The 20,264-nt window shown below is 40.7% G+C and overlaps 1 protein-coding gene across 1 annotated transcript in view; it reads right to left on the reverse strand.

Moving 5' to 3' along the window:
* Window positions 1-20,264, reverse strand: part of FBXW10B (F-box and WD repeat domain containing 10B) — a gene marked incomplete at both ends in the record, with an annotated part of 47,873 nt that overhangs the window by 15,475 nt on the left and 12,134 nt on the right. The window contains 3 exons of the mRNA XM_080677391.1: window positions 9,356-9,498; window positions 10,403-10,551; window positions 15,693-15,814. Coding sequence (XP_080533517.1) covers window positions 9,356-9,498; window positions 10,403-10,551; window positions 15,693-15,814 — 414 coding nt within the window. The remainder of the gene's footprint in view (window positions 1-9,355; window positions 9,499-10,402; window positions 10,552-15,692; window positions 15,815-20,264) is intronic.

The raw sequence follows: 20,264 nt of genomic DNA on the forward strand, positions 1-20,264 counted from the left end.
TATCTTGGCAAAAAATTGGAGATACTTTCTTTTCAGGTGTTCAAGTAAATCTCTTTCCAGTCATTAGTATACCACCAAGACAATAAATCAGAGACTTCAGTGGCCAAACAAGACAAAGAACACAGATACACTAAACAAACAAGCAAAAATACAACAAGCAACAATAAAAACAAACCCCAGAGGTGGGAAAGATTTGACTTCCAGAGTTTTCATATTAAAATACTCAAATTGGAAAAAGAGGGAATACTTCCCAACACATTTTACAAGGCCAACTTTACCCTGATACCAAAACCAGGAAGGACAACACAAAAAAAGAAAATTAAAGGCCAATATCTCTGATTAACATAGATGTAAAAATCCTAAACAAAATACTAGCAAATTGAATATAAAAATACATTAGAAGAATAATACATCATGATCAAATAGGAATACACCAATGGTTTATTAGCCACAAAGCAATCAAGATGATATACCATTTTAGCAAAATAAGAGATAAAAATCATATGATCATAGCAATAGAAGCAAAGAGAGCATTTGACAAGATATGGCATCCATTTATGATTAAAACACTCAATAACATGGATATAGAAGGAAAGTACCTCAACATAATAAAGGCCATATATGACAAACCCTCAGCTGATATCATACTGAATGGTGAAAAACTGAAAACTTACTCTAAGGTTAGGAAAAAGATAAGGATGCCCACTCTCGCTGTTATTATTCAATATAGTACTGGAAGTCCTAGCAATCAGGCAAGAAAAATAAATCAAAGGCATCCAAACTGGGAAAAAAGAAGTAAAACTGTCATTGTGTGCAGAAGACATGATTCTATATATAGAAAACCCTAAAGATGTCACAAAAACTACTACTCAAAACAATAAACAAGTACAGTAAAGTTGCAGGGTACAAAATTGATATATAAAAATCTGTTGCATTCTTATGTGAAAGCAATGAAATATGAGAAATGAAGAAAACAATCCCATTTACAGTCCCCATAAAAAGAATCTACCTAGGAATAAACTTAACAAAAGAGGTGAAGGACTTGTACATTGAAAACGACAAAACATTGTTGAAAGAAACATAAGGAAATGGAAAAGATATTCCATGATCATAGATTGGAAGAATTAATATTGTTAAAATGGCCATATTATCTAAAGCAGTATATAGATTGAATACAATCCCTATCAAAATCCCAACAGCACCCTAATTGGTTTGGCTCAGTGGATAGAGCATTGGCTCTCAGATTGAAGGGTCCCAGGTTTAATTCCAGTCAAGGGCATGTACCTCAGTTGTAGGCTCTTTGCCCTGGTCGGCGGCATGTGGGAGGCAACCAATCTATGTGGCTCTCTCACATCAGTCTTTCTGTCTCTCCCTCTCTCTTTGACTCTCTCTCTCTAAAATATATGTATATATATATATATATATATATATATATATATATATATATGTGTGTGTGTGTGTGTGTGTGTGTGTGTGTGTGTGTGTGTGTGTATCCTCAAGGGAGGATTAAAAAGAAAAAAATCCCAACAGCATTTCTCACAGAAATAAAATAAAAACAAAATCCTCAAATTTGTATGGAACCACAAAAGACCCAAAATAGCCAAAGCAATCCCAAAGCGGGGGGAAGTGGGGGAGAACAAAGCCAGAGGTATCACAATCCCTGATTTCAAACTATACTACAAACCTACAGAAATCAAAACAGCATGGCATTGGCAGAAAAACAGACACATAGATCAATGGAACAGAATTGAGAGCCCAGAGATAAACTCACACATATATGGGCAACTAATTTTCAACAGAAGAGCCAAAAACATACAATGAAGAAAGGGAACTCTCTTCAATAAATGGTGTTGGGAAAACTGGAAAGTCACATGCAAAGAAATGAAACTAGACTGCTATCTGACACCATACACAAAATTTAACTCAAAGTGGATTATAAACTTGAATATAACTGAAACAATAAGTAGAAAAAAAAACATAGGCACTAAACTTATGAACCTTGGTCTCACATGGTTCTTTGTAAACTTCTCTCCAAAGGTAAGGGAAGTAAGAGCAAAAATAAATGAATGGAAGTACATCAAATAAAAAAGCGTCTTCACAGCTGAAGAAATCATCAACAAAACAGAAGGGCAACCAACTGAATGGGAAAAGATATTTGCAAATGACGCATCCAATAAGGGGCTAATATCCAAAATGTATAAATAACTCATACAACTCAGCAAAAAAAACCAAAAACAATCCCATTTTTAAAAAATGGGCAGAGGACCGCAATAGGTAGTTTTCCAAAGAAGATATACAAATGGCCAATGGATACATGGAAAAATGCTCAACATCACTAGTTATAATGAAAATTCAAATTAATACAACAATGAGATATCACCTCACATCCATTAGAATGGCTATTATCAATAAGACAAGAAGTAGTGAATACTGGAGAGGATATGGAGAAAAGGGAACCCTCATACATTGCTGGTGGGATGTAAATTGGTGCAACCACTATGGAAAATAGTGTGGAGGTTTCTCAAAAACTGAGAATAGAGCTACCATGTGACCCAGAAATGCCTCTTCTGGGTATTGAAAACATTTATTCATAAAGATAGATGTACCTCTATTCTCATTGCAGCATTATTTACAATAGCCAAGACATGGAAACTACTCAATTTTTGTTTGGTTGAATGAAGAAGACATGAGATATATACTAGAGGCCCAGTGCATGAAATTCGTGCATGGGGCAGGTGTCCCTCAGCCCAGCCTGCACCCTCTCCAATCTGGGACCCCTCGAGGGATGTCCGACTGCCCATTTAAGCCCGATCCCAGTGGGAGTGGGCCTAAATGGGAAGTCGGACATTCCTCTCACAATCCAGGACTGCTGGCTCCCAACTGCTCACCTGCCTGCCTTCCTGATTGCTCCTAACCACTCCCCTGCCAGCCTGATTGATGCCTAACTGCTCCCCAGCCAGCCTGTTCTCCCCTAACTGCCCTCCCCTGCAGGCCTGGTCACCTCTAACTGCCCCCCTCCCCCTACAGGCCTGGTCCCCCCCAACTGCCCTTCCCTGCAGGCCTGGTCCCCCCCAACTGCCCTCCCTTGCAGGCCTGGTCACCCCTAACTGCCCTCCCCTGCTGGCCTGATCACCCACAACTGCCCTCCCTTGCAGGCCTGGTCCCTCCCAACTGCCCTCCCCTGCTGGCCATCTTGTGGTAGCCATCTTGTGTCCACATGGGGGCAGGATTTTGACCACATGGGGGCAGCCATCTTGTGTGTTGGAGTGATGGTCAATCTGCATATTACTCTTTTATTAGATAGGATAGAGGCCTGGTGCATGGGTGGGGGCCAGCTGGTTTGCCCTGAAGGGTGCCCCAGATCAGGGTGTGGGTTCCCTTGGGGCGTGGGGTGGCCTGGGCAAGGGGCCTGTGGTGGTTTGCAGGCCGGCCACACCCCCTGGCGACCCAAGCGGAGGCCCTGGTATCTGGGGTTTATTTATCTTCTACAATTGAAACTTTGTAGCCTGGAGCGGAGCCAAGTCTTCTGCTTGCTCCGTGGTGGCAGCCATTTCTGTTGGGATTTATGTATGTTCTATAATTTAAACTTTGTAGCCTTAAGCGGAGGCCTGGCCAGCCAGGGTGTGTGGAAAGCTTGGCTTCCTCCATCGCCGGGGGCAACCCTAGCCTCTAACACACAAGATGGCTGCCCCCATGTGGTCAAAGATGGCTGCCCCCATGTGGACACAAGATGGCCACCACAAGATGGCCAGCAGGGGAGGGCAGTTGGGAGGGACCAGACATCTTTCTGGACGACCTTCCAGACGAAGCCGGGGCTGCAAGGGAAGCCCGGGTCCTGGGTACCTGCCGGCGGCTGGAGGAAGCCTGGGTCCCAGGTGCCAGAGGGAAGCTGGTGCCAGCAGCAGGGGGAAGGAAGGCCTACTGTTGCGTAAATTTCATGCATCAGGCCTCTTGTATAAACATAAAAATACTAGAAAGTATAGTCTATATAACAAAAAAAGTAATCAGTAGAAATTGTCTCCAGGAAACCTAGTGGTTTGACTTACTAAACAAAGATTGTAAATCATCTATTTTAAATATGTTCAAATAGCTAATGGAAAACATGTACAAAACTAAAGAAAATTATTAGAACAGTGTCTCACCAAATAGAGAATATCAATAGAGTTAGAAATTATAAAAGGAGCCAAATTGAAATTTTGGAGTTGCAAATGACAATAACTGAAATGAAAATTCACCAGAAGGGTTCAACAGCAGAATCAAGCAGGCAGAAGAAGCAAAGTACTTGAAGAGAGGTCAACTGAGATTATCCAGTCTGAAGAACAGAAAAAAAAAAAAAAATGAACAGAGCCTCTGAAGCCTTTGTGACATCATCAAACCTCAGCATTTGCAAAACAGGAGCCCCAGAAAGAGAGAAGGGGTAGAAAAGATATTTGAAGAAATAATGGCTCAAAATTTTACAAATATGGTAAAAAATAATCTACACATCTAAGAAGCTCAGCAAGCTTTGATTAAAATAAACTCAAAGAGATCTATATCTAAACATATCATAATCAACTGTAAAAAAACAAAGACAAAGAGAGCATGGGAAGCAGCAAGAGACAAGCAGCTCATCACATGAAAAGGATCCTCAATTACATTAACTTATTTCTCATCAGAAACAATGGAGGCCAGAAGAATGAAGTAACATATTCAAAGAGCTGAAACAAAAATGAATAACTATAAACTAAGAATTACATATCCATCAAAACCATCCTAAAAAATCGATAAATTAAGACATTCCCAAATAAACAAAAACTGAGAGTTTGTTACTAGCAGACCTACCTTACATAAAATGCTACATAGAGTCCTTTGGGTTGAAATAAAAGGACACTACGTAGCAATTCAAATCCACATGAAGAAATAAAGAGCATCAATAAAGGTAACTATCTAGGTACTAGTAAATATAAGAAAACAATATAATTGTATCTTTTGTTTATAACTCTTTTTTCTATTTCATTTAAAGACAGCTGCTGATGGATACACAGGACACAAAGACAATTTCTGATAAGAGTATAAAGGAGAGGACAGGAGCACAATTTTTGCATACTATTGAAATTAGGTTAATATTAATATTAATATTAATGTGAATTAGATTATTATAAAGTAAGATGTTAATTTTAATCCCCAGGACAAATACTGAGAAGATAACTCAAAATAGAAAGGGGGAAAAAAAGGCAAGGGAATTAAAATAACATACTAGGAAATATCCTTTTAAGACCAAAGAAGGCCATAATAGAAAAACTGAGCAACAAAAAATACATAAGACAAATAGTAAAATGATAAAATAAGTTATTTTTATATTAAATGTAAAGGGATTAAGCTCTTCAAATAAAAGGCAGAGATTGGAAGAAAAGATTTAAAACAGCATGATTCAACTGTATGCTGTCTACAAGAGACTCCTGTTAGAATAAAAATCACAGAGGTTAAATGGAAAAGAATGGAAAAAGAAGTGGCTACACTAATATCATGCAAAATAGACTTGCAAACAAAATTGTTAAGAGATAAAAAAGGACATCATATAATTACAAAAGGGTGAATTCATCAAGAAGATGTAACAATTATAAGTGCATATTTACCTAACTACAGTATTCCAAAATACATGAGGCAAAACTCACATAACTAAAGGGAGAAATAGACAACTCAGCAATCATAGATGAAGACTTTAATACCACACTTTAAATAATGGCTAGATCAACTAGACAGAAGATAAGCAAGGAAAAAGACCTGAAAAATATTAGGAACCAACTAGACCTAACAGACATATACAAAACATTCCAACAAATACCAGCAGAGTGCACATTAACCTCAAGAGCATATGGAACTTTCTCTAGGATAGGGCTTACGTTAGGTCAAGTAACACATCTCAATAGGTTTTGAAAGATTAAATCATATTAAGTTCTTTGACTACAATAAATCAACTTAGAAATGAATAACAGAAGGAAACATGGAAAATTTGCTCATAGGGAAATACATAGCAGTAGATGTCTACATTTCTCTAATCAATAACCTAACTTTCACCTTTAAAAAACTAGAAAAAGAAGGTCAAACTAAACGTGAGCCACAGAGAAGGAAAATAAAGCTTGAAGTAAAAATCAATGAATTAGAGAATTGAAAAACAATAGAGAAAAATCAATGAAACCAAAAGTTGGTTCCTTGAAAAGATGAACAAACCTTTGGCTAGACAACTGACAATTATTTACTTAGACTGACCAAGAAACTAAGAGAGAAAACTGAAATCACTAAAATCAGAAATGAAGCAGAGGACATTCCTATTGACTGATGGAAATGTTCTCTAATTAGATAGTAGTGATGGTTGTAAAACATTACGAATATACTAAAAACCACTGAATTGTACACTATGACTTCTATGTTAGGCAAATTCTATCTTTATTTAAAAATTTAAGAATGTATTATTATAAAACATTAAAGAATAAAGGGTGTGTGTTTTTTAAGATACTACAGAGTACAAAACATTTCTAGGGATCATCATTTCTATCTCTCCTACTTTGTATCCTCTAATTTTATTTCTCTTATCCCTTGTCTCCCACACTATATGCATAATCTTAATTTTGGAGGAAAAAAATGTTAGGTCAAAAAGACAGATAGCAACTATGTCTGTTTTTACACCTCTATCATATTCAAAAGATGGGTATCAGCCCAATCATGACAACTCTCCAGAAAGGCAATCTACCAAATTAGTCCTTATTAAAAATCAATTGAGAATATTTATTGAGCACTTACCAGTACATATACACAAGAGATGAGGAGGAGGAGGAGCCCCATAAACAAGAGCATTGACCATGTCCGCCAGCTGTCTATGGATTCACTGTAACTATGCAAGGTATAAAGAACCAATGTGAATGGTATGTTGGGGCTCCCATTCAATGGGAGTGACAATGGTTTAAGAAGGTCTCATAGCCAAAACCGGTTTGGCTCAGTGGATAGAGCGTCAGCCTGCGGACTGAAAGGTCCCGGGTTCGATTCCGGTCAAGGGCATGTACCTTGGTTGCGGGCACATCCCCAGTAGGAGGTGTGCAGGAGGCAGCTGATCGATGTTTCTCTGTCATCGATGTTTCTAGCTCTCTATCCCTCTCCCTTCCTCTCTGTGAAATATCAATAAAATATATTTAAAAAAAAAAAAAAAAAGAAGGTCTCATAGCTGAGGTGGAGTGGGAGGCTCATGGATTGGTGGAATAGTGACTAAACTACTGGGTTTTCTGGGAACAAATTATTTTCCAATACTTAAACTAAATCCTACTGAATTGTGGTTGGGAGGTTTTAAAAACATATAGTTACAAATTTCAGATGACATAATAAGGTTTGACTCCCTCCTTGGGGTCCAGGTTTGACATGCTAGGAGAGTTGCTGACCGTCACCTAAGGGTTGGATAAATCACCAAACACAGGCCCTTCCCAGCACCCACTCATCAAGAATGCAGTCATGCACCACAGACAGCGGATACCTATCTATATAAAAGGCTAATGTGCTAAGTGTCCCTCCCTCTGTCTGACCGGTCTCTCTGATGCACACTGACCACCAGGGGGCAGACGCTCAACACAGGAGCTGCCGAGCTGCAATGACTTGGCAGCAGTGGTTCTCGGTGACGCACCCTGAACCAGAGAGGAGGGAGCACAATTTCTCATGGGGCCCTGTGATTCCACCTTCGGCCGTGGGTTATGTTGTTGCTGGGGCACTGTCGGCCCCGAATCTGGTTTACTGCACACTTGTGTTTGCGTTCCACACCCTGTACGACAGCAACTTTGCAGAGTGCCCTCTTGCACTCCGGGACCACTCAGAGGATGTCGGAGAGCCAGTTTCAGCCCGATCCCCGCAGGCTAGGCCAAGGGACCCCACCTGCCAGAGGGACCTCCTGCTCACTCCGCAGATGCCTTTCGAGCCACAGCGCCACCCCAGGTGAGGCCAGCCAGGGAGGGACGGTGGGAGGTTGGCTCCACAGTGGGTCTGGCCCATCTCACCCAGTCCCACTCCACCAGCCACCTTCTAATTAATTTCCTTTCAATGTGCACGAATCCGTGCACTGGATCACTAGTACACATATATACCCAAAACCCCTCTACCTCTTATGAAGCCAGTGTGCCTGCCAAGAAGTTCTTTGGAGGGTATAAGGAAATTTCGGTACATATTTTACTAAATAGCTATCCCCTGATAGATCCCCCTGGAAGATCCATTTACTCTTTTAATCAATTGGGATAGCATTTCATTCCCTGGGGTTGTTTATATTGCACTCAGAGGAAAAAGAATTATTCACATAGTACGGGAGTGGCACAGAACAGCCTGTAAAACTTTTGTCCATGGAAAACCCATTAACTGACCACGATACCCTTTCCAAATAAGCCCCAATGTGACCTCAGACTACTTCTCAAATGGCTCTAAGCAACCACCACCACTAAGTTGGGATTGGAATTGTAAAATGAAATCCATTTCTGTCCTAGAATAGAATTGAGCCCACAGACTTTAAGTAAGCTCCTTCTCTAAGCCCTCAGTTAGTATTTTCAATTACAGTTGACATTCAGTGTTATATTAGTTTTAGGTGTACAGCATAGTGATTAGACATTTATATAATTTAAGAAGTGATCCCCCAATAAGTCTAGTATCCACCTGGCATCATACATAGTTATTACAGTATTATTGACTATATTCCCTATACTGTAACTTATATCCCCCCCACCATGACTATTTTGTAACTACCAATTGCAGTTATCACTCCCTTTACCTTTTTCACTCAGCTTGCTATTCACGCACATCTGGCAACCATCAGTTTCTATCAGTCTGTTTCTATTTTGTTTGTTAATTTATATTGCTCTTTAGATTCCACATATAAGTTAAGCATATCAGACAGAGAAGGCCCTCAATTATTTTTAAACCTTTTCACTTGGAACGCTTCAAGCTTTTGTGAACACAAGCTTCCTGGGGTAAATGCCAATTCCAAACATATTAAGTTTACTGGAATTGGCATTATTTGGGACAGTTCTGCCAAAATCCAGACATTTAGTAGGTTACAGATATCAGTATATCACGTGTGTCATACGTATAACATTTCAAACATTTCTCTAAATCCACATCTAGTATTGTTGTTTCTTAAGAGAAACAAGTGAGGGTGGTAGAGGGACTGGCCAAACAGAGCGGGTGGTAGGTAATAGGTAAAGGAGGAAGAAAAAGAAATGGGTGAGGAGCAAAGGGAACAAAAGGTCAGTAGACAGCAGAAGAGACTGATCTGCCAAAAATCAAGGTCAAGGCTATGACAGGAAAAGGAGAGAGCACTACATGCTTCAGACAGGGCTTTCCTGGCACATACTTGGGATGCTTGTAGGCCATGAGGCATCGCTCATACTTTCCCACCATGCTCCAGGCCATGACTAGGCCATCAACACTTCCTGAGAGGAGATGCCACTGGTCAAAGCATAGGCACTTCACAGCTCCCTCATGGCCGCTGAGAATCTGCAAGAAAAGTTGCTCCTGTTTTCAGCCAATCCTCAACTCAAAGTCTGACTCCTCCAAGGGCCAAAGCTGGAAGCTTCTTTAGGTAAATTCCAAAGCCATTCTCCACCAATCCATGAGTACTACTCACTTGGTATTAGCTAGCCAACTTTACTTTTGCTCTAAGGAGGCTCCCTCTCTCCAGAGCTCCCTCCCCAGTGAAGGGCGAATGGATCAGGGAGAAGACTGCTGGTGGGTCTGTGACTGAGGCAGGCCCATCTCTCTGGAGTACCAGAGAGGGCCGGGATCATCGTCCTCTTCTGCCAGAAGGAGAAGAGCCAGGTGTTCCATCCCCAGCTCCTTACCAGGACCCAGTGGGCAGCTGGGGCATCCTTGTGCCTGCAAATGCTGGTTAGACCACAGTGACAACAAGATTAGTGGTAAAAATGCCTGTGCTCCTGGCATAAATGATATTTCACCACCACCCACTAGGGCCAGGAGGTTTCAAATCCAGCAAGAACATTTTATGTATTTGAACATTCAGTCACTTTCAATACAGCCAACATTCTCATCAGAGAGTAAGGGGAAAAACCATTGGGACTTTGTTCCTTCCCTTACCCATGCCAAAATCAGGGTAGAATATTCTCTATTGCTGTAAAAATATCCTGAGCATATATATAATGTCTAATCAGAATGCAGCCTTCCAATACCACCCCCATGACAGCATGGGTCACATGGGCCCTGACACTCCACCAACAGTCAATGGCCCATTTTTTTTGGAGGGGGGCTTCCCCTTCAGTTCTTTAGGACTGCCCTTCTGGTGACTGTAACTCAATTGCTCCAAGGTTGTCTAGGGAGCCACCATCAGTTTCCTCCAATCCATCACCGCCAATGCCCCATTCCCTCCACATCCTACTGCCCCCACCTTTACCACCTGAGCCATGACAATGTGCCACACTTTCACTATTCCTCGCTCACAGCTGCTCACGATATAGGTGTCATTGATCCTGGTGGCCAAGATGGGGTCTTTGTGTTTAAATGTCTTCAGGCACTTCCCCGTGTCTACATCCCACTCTGAAAAGGAGGAGAGAGAAAGGTGAGGTCAGACAGAGGGATGAAAGCAGGTTACAGGTTTTTTCAACACCTCATCACAGAAGCTAAGACTAGTGGAGTCCATCAAGTCAGACGCCAAAAGATCTTAGTCTGGCCCAGCACCCCCACAGTTTCACCAATCGCTCCATGTACCTGCAACACAGAGCTCCCTAATCACGGGCCCTTGGGAGATCCAGCAATGCCTAGATCGTGGCTTTGAGGAACTTAGCCTTGGGGTCCAAGTGCTGGACGGCTCATCTCCAATGATACTTCTCAAGCCTGAAAAATTCTTGCCATGGAGATGCTGAAAAAATGATGGCACGTGTTTCGTGGCATCATCTTTTGAGATGCTATGCTCCTGACTGACACCATCCATCCCCAAAAGAAAAGAAAGCTGTCTATTTCCATTTACATTTTTTAATATTTCTGAATCTGATTTGGATTGTACTAATTGAGAGGTTATCACAGCTGGGGGCAGGTTTAGTGCTCTTCTACATAGATGGTGCTAGAGCAACAGCCCAGTGTACTATAAGATGGGTGGATATGAAAATAAATGGGGGAGTGGGAGAACAGAGCTTAAAGGTAAAAATTGAAAGTGTGCATCATGAATTCAGAGATAAGACTGTTACAGTCGGCTTCATCAGCCCCAAAGTACCTCCCTGGCAGCAGAATGAATAACCTAAGACAAAATCACCACAGCTAATATTTATATAGCCCTGACAACAAGCCCAGCATCATTCAAATTGCTTGACATGTATTAACTCATCTTCACAAGACAAATACTATTATTATTTCCCACTGTACAGAGGGGGAAACTGAGGCATAGAGAGGATCAGTAACCTGAATCACACAGGTGATTAGCAGATTAAGCTGTGATTAGAACCCAGGGAGTCTGGATCCAGAGGCTATGCTCTTAACCATTATACCAGATTAATTTTAAGTATGTTTTTCTTATTTTACATACATACTGGCTCTTTTATTAATTAGATGTGTGAAACTTGAAATGTTAATTAAAATATCCTTGGGAAGGGGCCCTGATTTAAAGGATTTAAAACATGGGGAGTTACCTCTCAGGTCTCCAATTGTCTCTTCCTCCTGGGTTTTGGTAACCCAGGCAGGTGGGAAGAGCCCAGGGGCTGCTGGCAGGGCCAGGCTTAGGGTAAGAGAGTTCTTTTGATAGTTTTTTCATCATGTGTATTAGTTTTGACTTTTAAATACTGCATTAAAATATTTAATTTGATTATGAGGTTTTATTGGTGCTCCCTCAAGTTTTATACCTGAGTTAAAGGCCTAACTCCCTTTGCCCTAGTTCCGGCTCTGCCTGTGGTCTCACAGGATTCTCTCAAGCTTGAGGCCTTGTCTACCCTTGCATCTTCAGACCCTCACCCTTTCATCCTTTCTGCTCTACTCCTTAAAGCAATCATGGCAACAAGACACTTTCAGATCAAGGAGAACAAAAAGGTAGGGAGTATCTTAAGCAGGTCTGAGTGTTTGCGTATGTCACCACTCTTTCTCCCTTTTCCACATCTTTTTCCTCCACCTGCCCCTAATATGCTGTGGTTTTTGGGTCCCTCGCTTTTCTTCTTGTCACTTTTTCCTCTGGATTTGCAGTGAACTTCTCACCCATACCTAGAGCTTTCATCTTTTATTATCATTGATAACCACCAAATCAACATACTTGGAGCTCCAGACTGGTATAGTCACACCTGCATCTTCCTACTGCAATTCTCACCTGGGTAACTTCGGGAATCCCATACTCAATTTATTAGCTTTCTATTGCTTCTGTAACAAGTTCCCACAAGCTTAGACGCTAAAAGCAACACACACTTATTATTTTACAGAAATCTGACATGACCTCAAAAGGCTAAGATCAAAGTGTCAGCAGGGTAGTGTTCGTTTATGGAGACTATGAGGGAGGGGATCTACTTCCTTGCCTTTTCCACCTTCTAGAGTCACCTACATTCCTTGGCTCATGCCTCCCTTCTTTTATCTTCAAGCCAGCAACATTGCATCTCTCTGGCCATTCTTCCATAGTCACATCTCCTTTTGATCACAGACAAGAAAGTTTGTTTTTAAGGATCCATGTGATTACCCATGGCCCCACATTGAAAACCAAGGATAATTTCTCCATTTTAAAGTCCTTAACTTAATTACATCTGCAAAGTCCCTTTGGCCATACAATGTTACATAGTCATAGATTCCGGGAATTAAGACATGAATATCTTTGGTTGGCCATTATTCTGCCCACCACATTCAACATGTCCAAAATTGAAGCCATTACGTCTCCTCCATTCCTCACTCTTCCCTATTGTTGCCAGGAGATTGGGTAGGTTGCGATTCCCTGTCACTAGTGGAGGTGGGGTTCTTCCAATATCTTTAGTAAGGAATTTTCTAAGACTCACATGGAAGAAAGGGTGGTTTTTATTGGCATGGAATTATATTTCTTGGGTTGCACAGTCCCATGTCTCTTAATCCAGACCTGGAAAATACATAGCTGGGCCTCCAGCAGAACCTAAAGCAGGTTCAGTGTCCAGAGTTTTCGTTCCATGGTGGAGCTGGGTCTGATATAGTATTAGGCTACCATTAGTCCATTAGTCCATTGTGTGGGTCCCACATGACCATGGGCCACATGAGTGAATTCCAGGGAGTGTGTCCCCAGCCAAGAGCTAGTTCCAGAGTGCAAGAGCCAAGAGAGAGAACTCCCTTGGTTCTGGAGTTAAGTGTCTCAGATTTCGCACCCTTCTGTCGGGCATGCACCTATTGTCCAGTCCCTTCAACCCATTGATCTGTGGGAACAGACTTGGAGAATGTTAAACTGTAGCTTTCTGGCAAAGCTGTATAAATAGCATGCCTATATTATTTAGTCTCCCCTTTATTACGTTTCTGTTAATTAATAACCAGATTATTATAATGATATCACTACTATTCCCCTGTAGTTCCTATTTATATCAATGGCACTTCTATATCCCCAGTGGCCTGAGTTTAAAAGTCTGGCCTCATCATTTGTGCTTCTGTCTTTCTTACTTTTCATATCCAATTGGGGGTAAAGCCCTGCCAATTCTCCTTCTAGAAATCTCCCTTCAGGGAGTCTATGCCATTTAATGTAAACTCGCACCTTCTAAGTTTCTTCACTTGCCTGCTCTCCAATAATATAAAAACACCAGTCTCTAAATTGAGTAGTGTCTCACTTTGTCCCCTATCTCCACATGGTCACTGCCCTCCAGATCCTTCTCCCACACCATCACTAGAGTTATCTTTCTCAAAATCACATCTACACTAATAAAAGAGAAACATGCAAATTGACCATCACTCTGCTACGCCCACCAGCCAATCAGGAGGGAATATGCAAATTAGAAGGACAAAGATGGCACCCGCCCAGCTGCTCCAGATGAGGAGTGGCCAGGCAAAGCAGGATGCCTGCTATGAGAGGGAGGACGGGGGGGTGAAGGGATCTACAGGAGTGGCACTCTGGCACAGCGAAGATGAAGACTTCAGACTCCGGGATCTGCAGTGAAGACCAAGATGGCAGACTCCAGCCCAGGTCTGCAGCAAAGACGAAGATGGCAGACTGCAGCCAAAGTCTGCAGCAAAGATGGCAGACTCTGGCTGGAGCCTGCAGCAAAGATGAAGAAGGCAGACTCCAGTTGGAGCGAAGGCCTGGGTCCCAGGTGCCGGAGGAAAACTGGTGCTGGAAGCCAAGGGAAAGAAGGCCTATTGCATGAATCTCCTTGTGCAACAGGCCTCTAGTTTGATCATGTCAGTCCTCAGCTTAAGATGCATTTATACTAGTAGCTTCCCATGACCTATATCAGTGGTCGGCAAACTCATTAGTCAACAAAGCCAAATATCAACAGTACAAGGATTGAAATTTCTTTTAAGAGCCAAATTTTTTAAACTTAAACTTTTTCTAAATAGACTCACCCAGGCCGTGGTATTTTATGAAAGAGCCACACTCAAGGGGCCAAAGAGCCACATATGGCTTGAGAGCCGCGGTTTGCTGACCACTGTACCATAGGATAAGGTTCAGTTTCCTTCCATGATGCAGAAGGCCCTTGATAATCTGGCCATAAACAAATATCTTCAACATCACACCCAGCCATACCAACAAGGGGAAATTCCCTGAACACACCATTTTCTTCAACCTTCTATGGATTTGCCTGTGCTGTTCCTTCTACTTGGAATGTCCTCCACTCTCTCTCAGGAACTAAATAGCATCCTGTCTGTGCTGTTTTCCCTCCTGCTCTTAGTTCCATGGTCCCACAGAACTCTGCATGTTGGTTTGGAGCGTATAATTTAGAGTCAGACACTCTACCACTCAGCAGCTTTAATTTAGGGGAAATTGTTTTTCTCTCTGAGTTTGGATCTCTCATCTGTATCCACCTCATAGTGTTCTGATGGGGGTTAAATAAGATAATATATATAAAGCACCTAACACAGTGAAAAAGTTAGTACTCAATAAGTGTCAGTTGTTATTAGTCACATATTTTATTATATTCCCCATCATATATTTATATATCTATTTTCCTTAGGAAATGACAAGCCTCTGGAGGAAATAAAAAGCTTTATTGAAACAGCCATATCATACTCATTTTATTTCCTTAACTAGAGGCCTCGTGCATGAAAATTCTAGATTTTCAGCCTGGCCTATGCCCTCTCACAGTCTGGGAGCCCTAGGGGAGTGGGCCTAAGCCACAGTTGGACATCCTTAGCACTGCCATGGAGGCGGGAGAGGCTCCCACCACCACCGCTGCGCTAGCAGCCTTCAGCCCAGCTTGTGGCTGAGTGGAGCTCCCCCTGTGGAAGCTGACCACCAGGGGGCAGCTTCTGCATTGAGCATCTGCCCCCTAGTGGTCAGTGTGTGTCATAGCAACCGGTTGTTCCTTGTTCTGCTGTTAGGGTCAATTTGCATATTACCCTTTTATTATATAGGATAGCTCACACAGTGTCTAGCATATTGCACATATTCAACCAACAATTGTCAAAGAAATGGATCAATAGGTATATAGATGGGTGGGTGGATGAAAAAAAATAGGTGGATGCCTGTAGAAAGGAGCAAAATATTTATTTTGGCAACCTATGGATTTGGGGAAACTTCTTAGAAAGTTAAGGGCATTTCTTCTCACCTTTCACCTGGCAATCTTTTGCTCCAGACACGAGCCTTTTCTTATATAAATCGATGCAAGTGATTGTCCCCTGGTGGCCATTGAAGATTCGTATGCAAGTCCCACTTTTCAGATCCCAGTATCTGCAAGAATTAGGCCAAAAAATGTTTTTCAGATTTTCTTAGGACCCAAGGGCTCATACTGCATAGCGTTCCTGTAGATCAAAAAGTTGTAAGGCAGGAAAGTTTCCTGGTCAAGCTCAGAGGCCTGGAATTTAATCTGTTATAGTACCTACTAGGTGTAACTTTGGGAAAGCTACTTAATTTCTGTGTAGGCTTCATTTCCTGATAGGTGAAATGGAAGTGATAATATTAAGAGTTACCACATAGGATTTTTGTGAAGAATTAAATACATGAATGCAGTAATTGTCAACCCAGGGTGATTTCCACCCCCAGGGAATATTTGACAATGCTTGAAGATAGTTTTGGTTGTCACAAGAGGGGATGGAGATGCTACTGGTATTTAGTGTATAGAGCTCAAGGATGCTGTTAAACCTCCTACAATGCACAGGAGTGTCTCCACAGAAAGAATTATCCAGCCCTAAATGTCAATAGTGCTGAAGTTGAGAAACCCCGCATTAAGGCATGTAACATTAGAATAGTAACCAACGTGTAGAAAATGCTCGATAACTGTTACTTGGTAATAGGTGGGAGGGTCCCTGGAATGACCACCAGGCCTAAAATTCATGGCATTGATTCAATGATAGAGCTGATCTTCCAACTTTCCTATGGCCTTACCTGTTCGTCAGAGCCAACTATGCACCTACGGTGTGTTTAACGGTGTCCCAGGAGTCTAAAAAAAAGCATGCTTTGAATTTCGGTTTCTAGCAACTTGGCCAACCATGTATCCAGGTTGTGTTTCTAAATTCATATAAAAAATATATTTGATAAACACTTGTTGAATAATAGAAATAGAAAAATTACCACAGCCACGTAGATCCAAAATATTTTATGTATATTTCTGAAGCATATCTAATAGATATGTGAAAACATGTATGTGTCATACTTGCTTTTTAATAAACAGGCTTGCCTGAGGTCTCTTAACTACCATTATGACAGATTTCCACTTCAGCCAGATTATTTCTGTGGCAGGTCACAGGGTAATGCTTAGTTACAGACTCTGGAGCCAGGATGCCTGAGGTCCAAGCCCAGGTCCATCATTTATTAGCCGTGTGATCTTGGATAATTTAATAAACCACTCTGTACCTCAGTTTCCTCATCTGTAAACTGAGGATAATAATGGCACTTGACTCATACAGTTATTATTAGATTTGGCATAATATATGATTAATGGTAAAATATAATAATTATTAATAATACATTCTTTGAATGTGAAGATTTTCTTCTAATATTCCCAAGTGTCCTATGGCCTTACTTGTTTGTCAGAGCCTGCTATGCACCCACAGTGTGTTTAACCATGTCCCAGTAGTCTAAAAAAACACATGTTTTGAATTTCCATCTCTAGCAACATGGTCGACCATGTGTCCAGGTTGCTTTTCTAACTACATACAGAATATGTATTTGATAAACACTTGTTGAATAGGAATAGAAAAAAATTCTTTGATTTTGTAAACTTATAAATATACTTGCTATAAATGTACTCCCTTCAAAAAGGAGACCAAGATACGGATGCCTGTTCTTACTACTACTGTCTAACTGGAAGGCCCAGGCAAAGTCAGGATGAAAGAACAAAAAAAGAATACTACAATTATTGGGAAAAAAGGTAATATATTGTCATTATTTCCAGTTGATAAGGTCATCTACATAGACAAACCAAATCAACACACATACTTTTAAAATTAATAAGAAACATTAGCAAAGTTGCTGGATACAAAATCAAACTAGAAAAATTTTTATCATTTCTCCATACCAGTAATAATCAATTTAAAATATAAATGAGGGGGAGACAAAATGGCGGCAGAATAGACGGACGTGTCCTGAGCCTTGTCCCAGAGCAGATAGAGGGAGCAGCTGAAACGAGTGGAATCCAGCCTGAATTGGCAAAGGAGGTGCAGCTGGTGAGACAGTTTGCAGCTGGGAAGGGCAGAGATCCCCCGATAAAGCAAGATACCCATGAAAAACACACATGGTGTCTAAATAAGACAAAGGAAAATTGTTTGGGCAAAAATTAAAAGGATCCCAAATCAATTATATAGAAAAGATTCCTTTATTAACTTTTGGTCGAGAATATGTTTGTATATTTTTAGAAAACAACTCCAAGACCATGTGGATTCCTGCAACAGAGAGGAATTGACAGGTCTGCTCCAACCACGAAGACAAGAGGAGAAACAGTCCAGAGATGGGAGACGCTGACGACGCCTTGCCACGCTAGCAGTCAGAAGCTATGTGACGCAGCAGGTTGCCTAGGACCAAACCAGAGAGGGTCGGACCTGCATTGCCACCATGTGCCCACCATCCAGATATCATTGCTGACATGTACACATAAGGAACTGTTTGACATTGAAACGGGGAATCAGAACTGTTGGACATTGAAATTGGGACTCAAACATTTTTTGTTATTATATGTTTATTTCTAGTCTGCAGAGGCAAGATTTTTTAAAGGAAAGAAAAGGGGGAAAAATAGATACAGAAGCAAAGAAGCATTGAACAGACTGTCAAACTACAGTGGGAAAGCAGAGGAGGTTTTGTGTGTGTGTGGGGGGGGGGGGGGCGGGCTGTAAGAGATCAACCGAAGGACTTGTACGCATGCATATAAGCATAACCAATGGATAAAAGACCCTGGGGGCGGGGGGGGCAGGTAAAGGCATGTACTGGGGGGAAGGGGAGGGTGGGGGAGGTCATTGGGGGGAAAAAAAGAGACATATGTACTACTATTTTTAATACTTCAAACAATTAAAAAAATGTAAAAAAATAAAATTAAATTAAAAAAGATTAAAAAAATAAAATATAAATGAAAATAAACTACTATTTACAATAGCAACATTATAAAGTTCTTAGTTATGAAATAAAAAGCTTTTGCATAGCAAAAGAAACCATCAACAAAATGAAAAGGGAGCCCACTGTATGGGAGAATATATTTGCTAATGATACAGCTGATAGGGGGTTCATTTCCAAAATATATAAACAACGTATATAACTCAACAACAGAAAGACAAACAATCTAATTAAAACTTGGGCAAGGGACCTGAATAGATACTTCTCTAAAGAGGACATAAAGATGGTCAATAGACATATAAAAAATGCTCACTAATCATCAGAGAGATGAAAATTAAAACTACAATGAGGTCTCAAATCACACCTACCAGTAAGGTTACTATCAATAAATCAACTAACTATTGCTGGCAAGGATGTGGGGAAAAGGGAACCCTAGTACACTGCTGGTGGGAATGCAGATTGGTGCAGCCACTGTGGAAAACAGTATGGAGTTTCCTCAAAAAATTAAAAATGGAACTGCAGTATGATCCAGAGGTCCCACTTCTGGGAATATATCCCAAGAGACTTAAAACACCAATCAGAAAGAATATATGCACCCCTAGGTTCATTGCAGCATTAACAATAGCTAAGATTTGGAAATACCCCAAGTGCCCATCAATAGATGAGTGGATAAAAAAGCCATAGTACATTACGCAATGAAATACTATGTAGCTATAAAAAGAAGGAACTCTTACTCTTTGTGACAGCATGGATGGACCTAGAGATTATGCCAAGTGAAATAAGCCAGTCAGAGAAAAACAAATATCACATGATTTCACTTATATGTGGAACCTAATGAACAAAATGAACTGGCAAACAAAAGGCATGGTTACATGGAACAGACTGCCAGACATCAGAGGAGAGTGGGGTGGGGGGCATTGGAAGAGATCAACCAAAGAACATATATGCACATATGCATAGCCCATAGACACAGACAATAGTGTGAGGAATACTTGAGGTGGCGTGGCAGCTGGGGGGATGGGTGCAAAGTGGGGGGAAATGGAGTACACCTGCAATACTGTCAAAAATAAAGATAAGAAATTCATGCACTTACAGTTAACAATACTGTGCCATATATTCGAAGTTACTAAGAGAGATCTTAAAAGTTCTCATCATAACAACAAAAAAAATTGTAACTATGTGTGGTGATGGGTTTTGTTTATACCTAAAACAGAAATGTTATATGACAATTATACCCCCAATACAATTTTTTTCTAAAAACTCATATATACAGGCACCGAGGACAAATCCAAGAACACCTATGGCATCACTCCTTGAAAGAATAGAAAACCTAGAAACAATCAAAATATCCATTAACAACAGAATAAATAAACGAGTTAAGATATATTCGTCCAATAAAACACTATATCTCAGTAAAAATACATTAATTACTGCTGCCTACATCATATAGATGAATCTCAAAATCATAGTTCAGTGCAAGAAATCAAATATGAATGAATTTTCAAAACAGTTCCATTTATGTTAAGTTAAAAAATGGACCAAAGTAATAAATATATTTGGAGATATAAAACTAGGTTGCAAAACTATAAATAAACCAATAAAAAATACAAGAGAATAATTAGTATAAAATTTATAATAA

This window comes from Plecotus auritus (genome assembly GCF_963455305.1).
Source record: "Plecotus auritus genome assembly, chromosome: 7".
Taxonomy (NCBI): Eukaryota; Metazoa; Chordata; class Mammalia; order Chiroptera; family Vespertilionidae; genus Plecotus; species Plecotus auritus.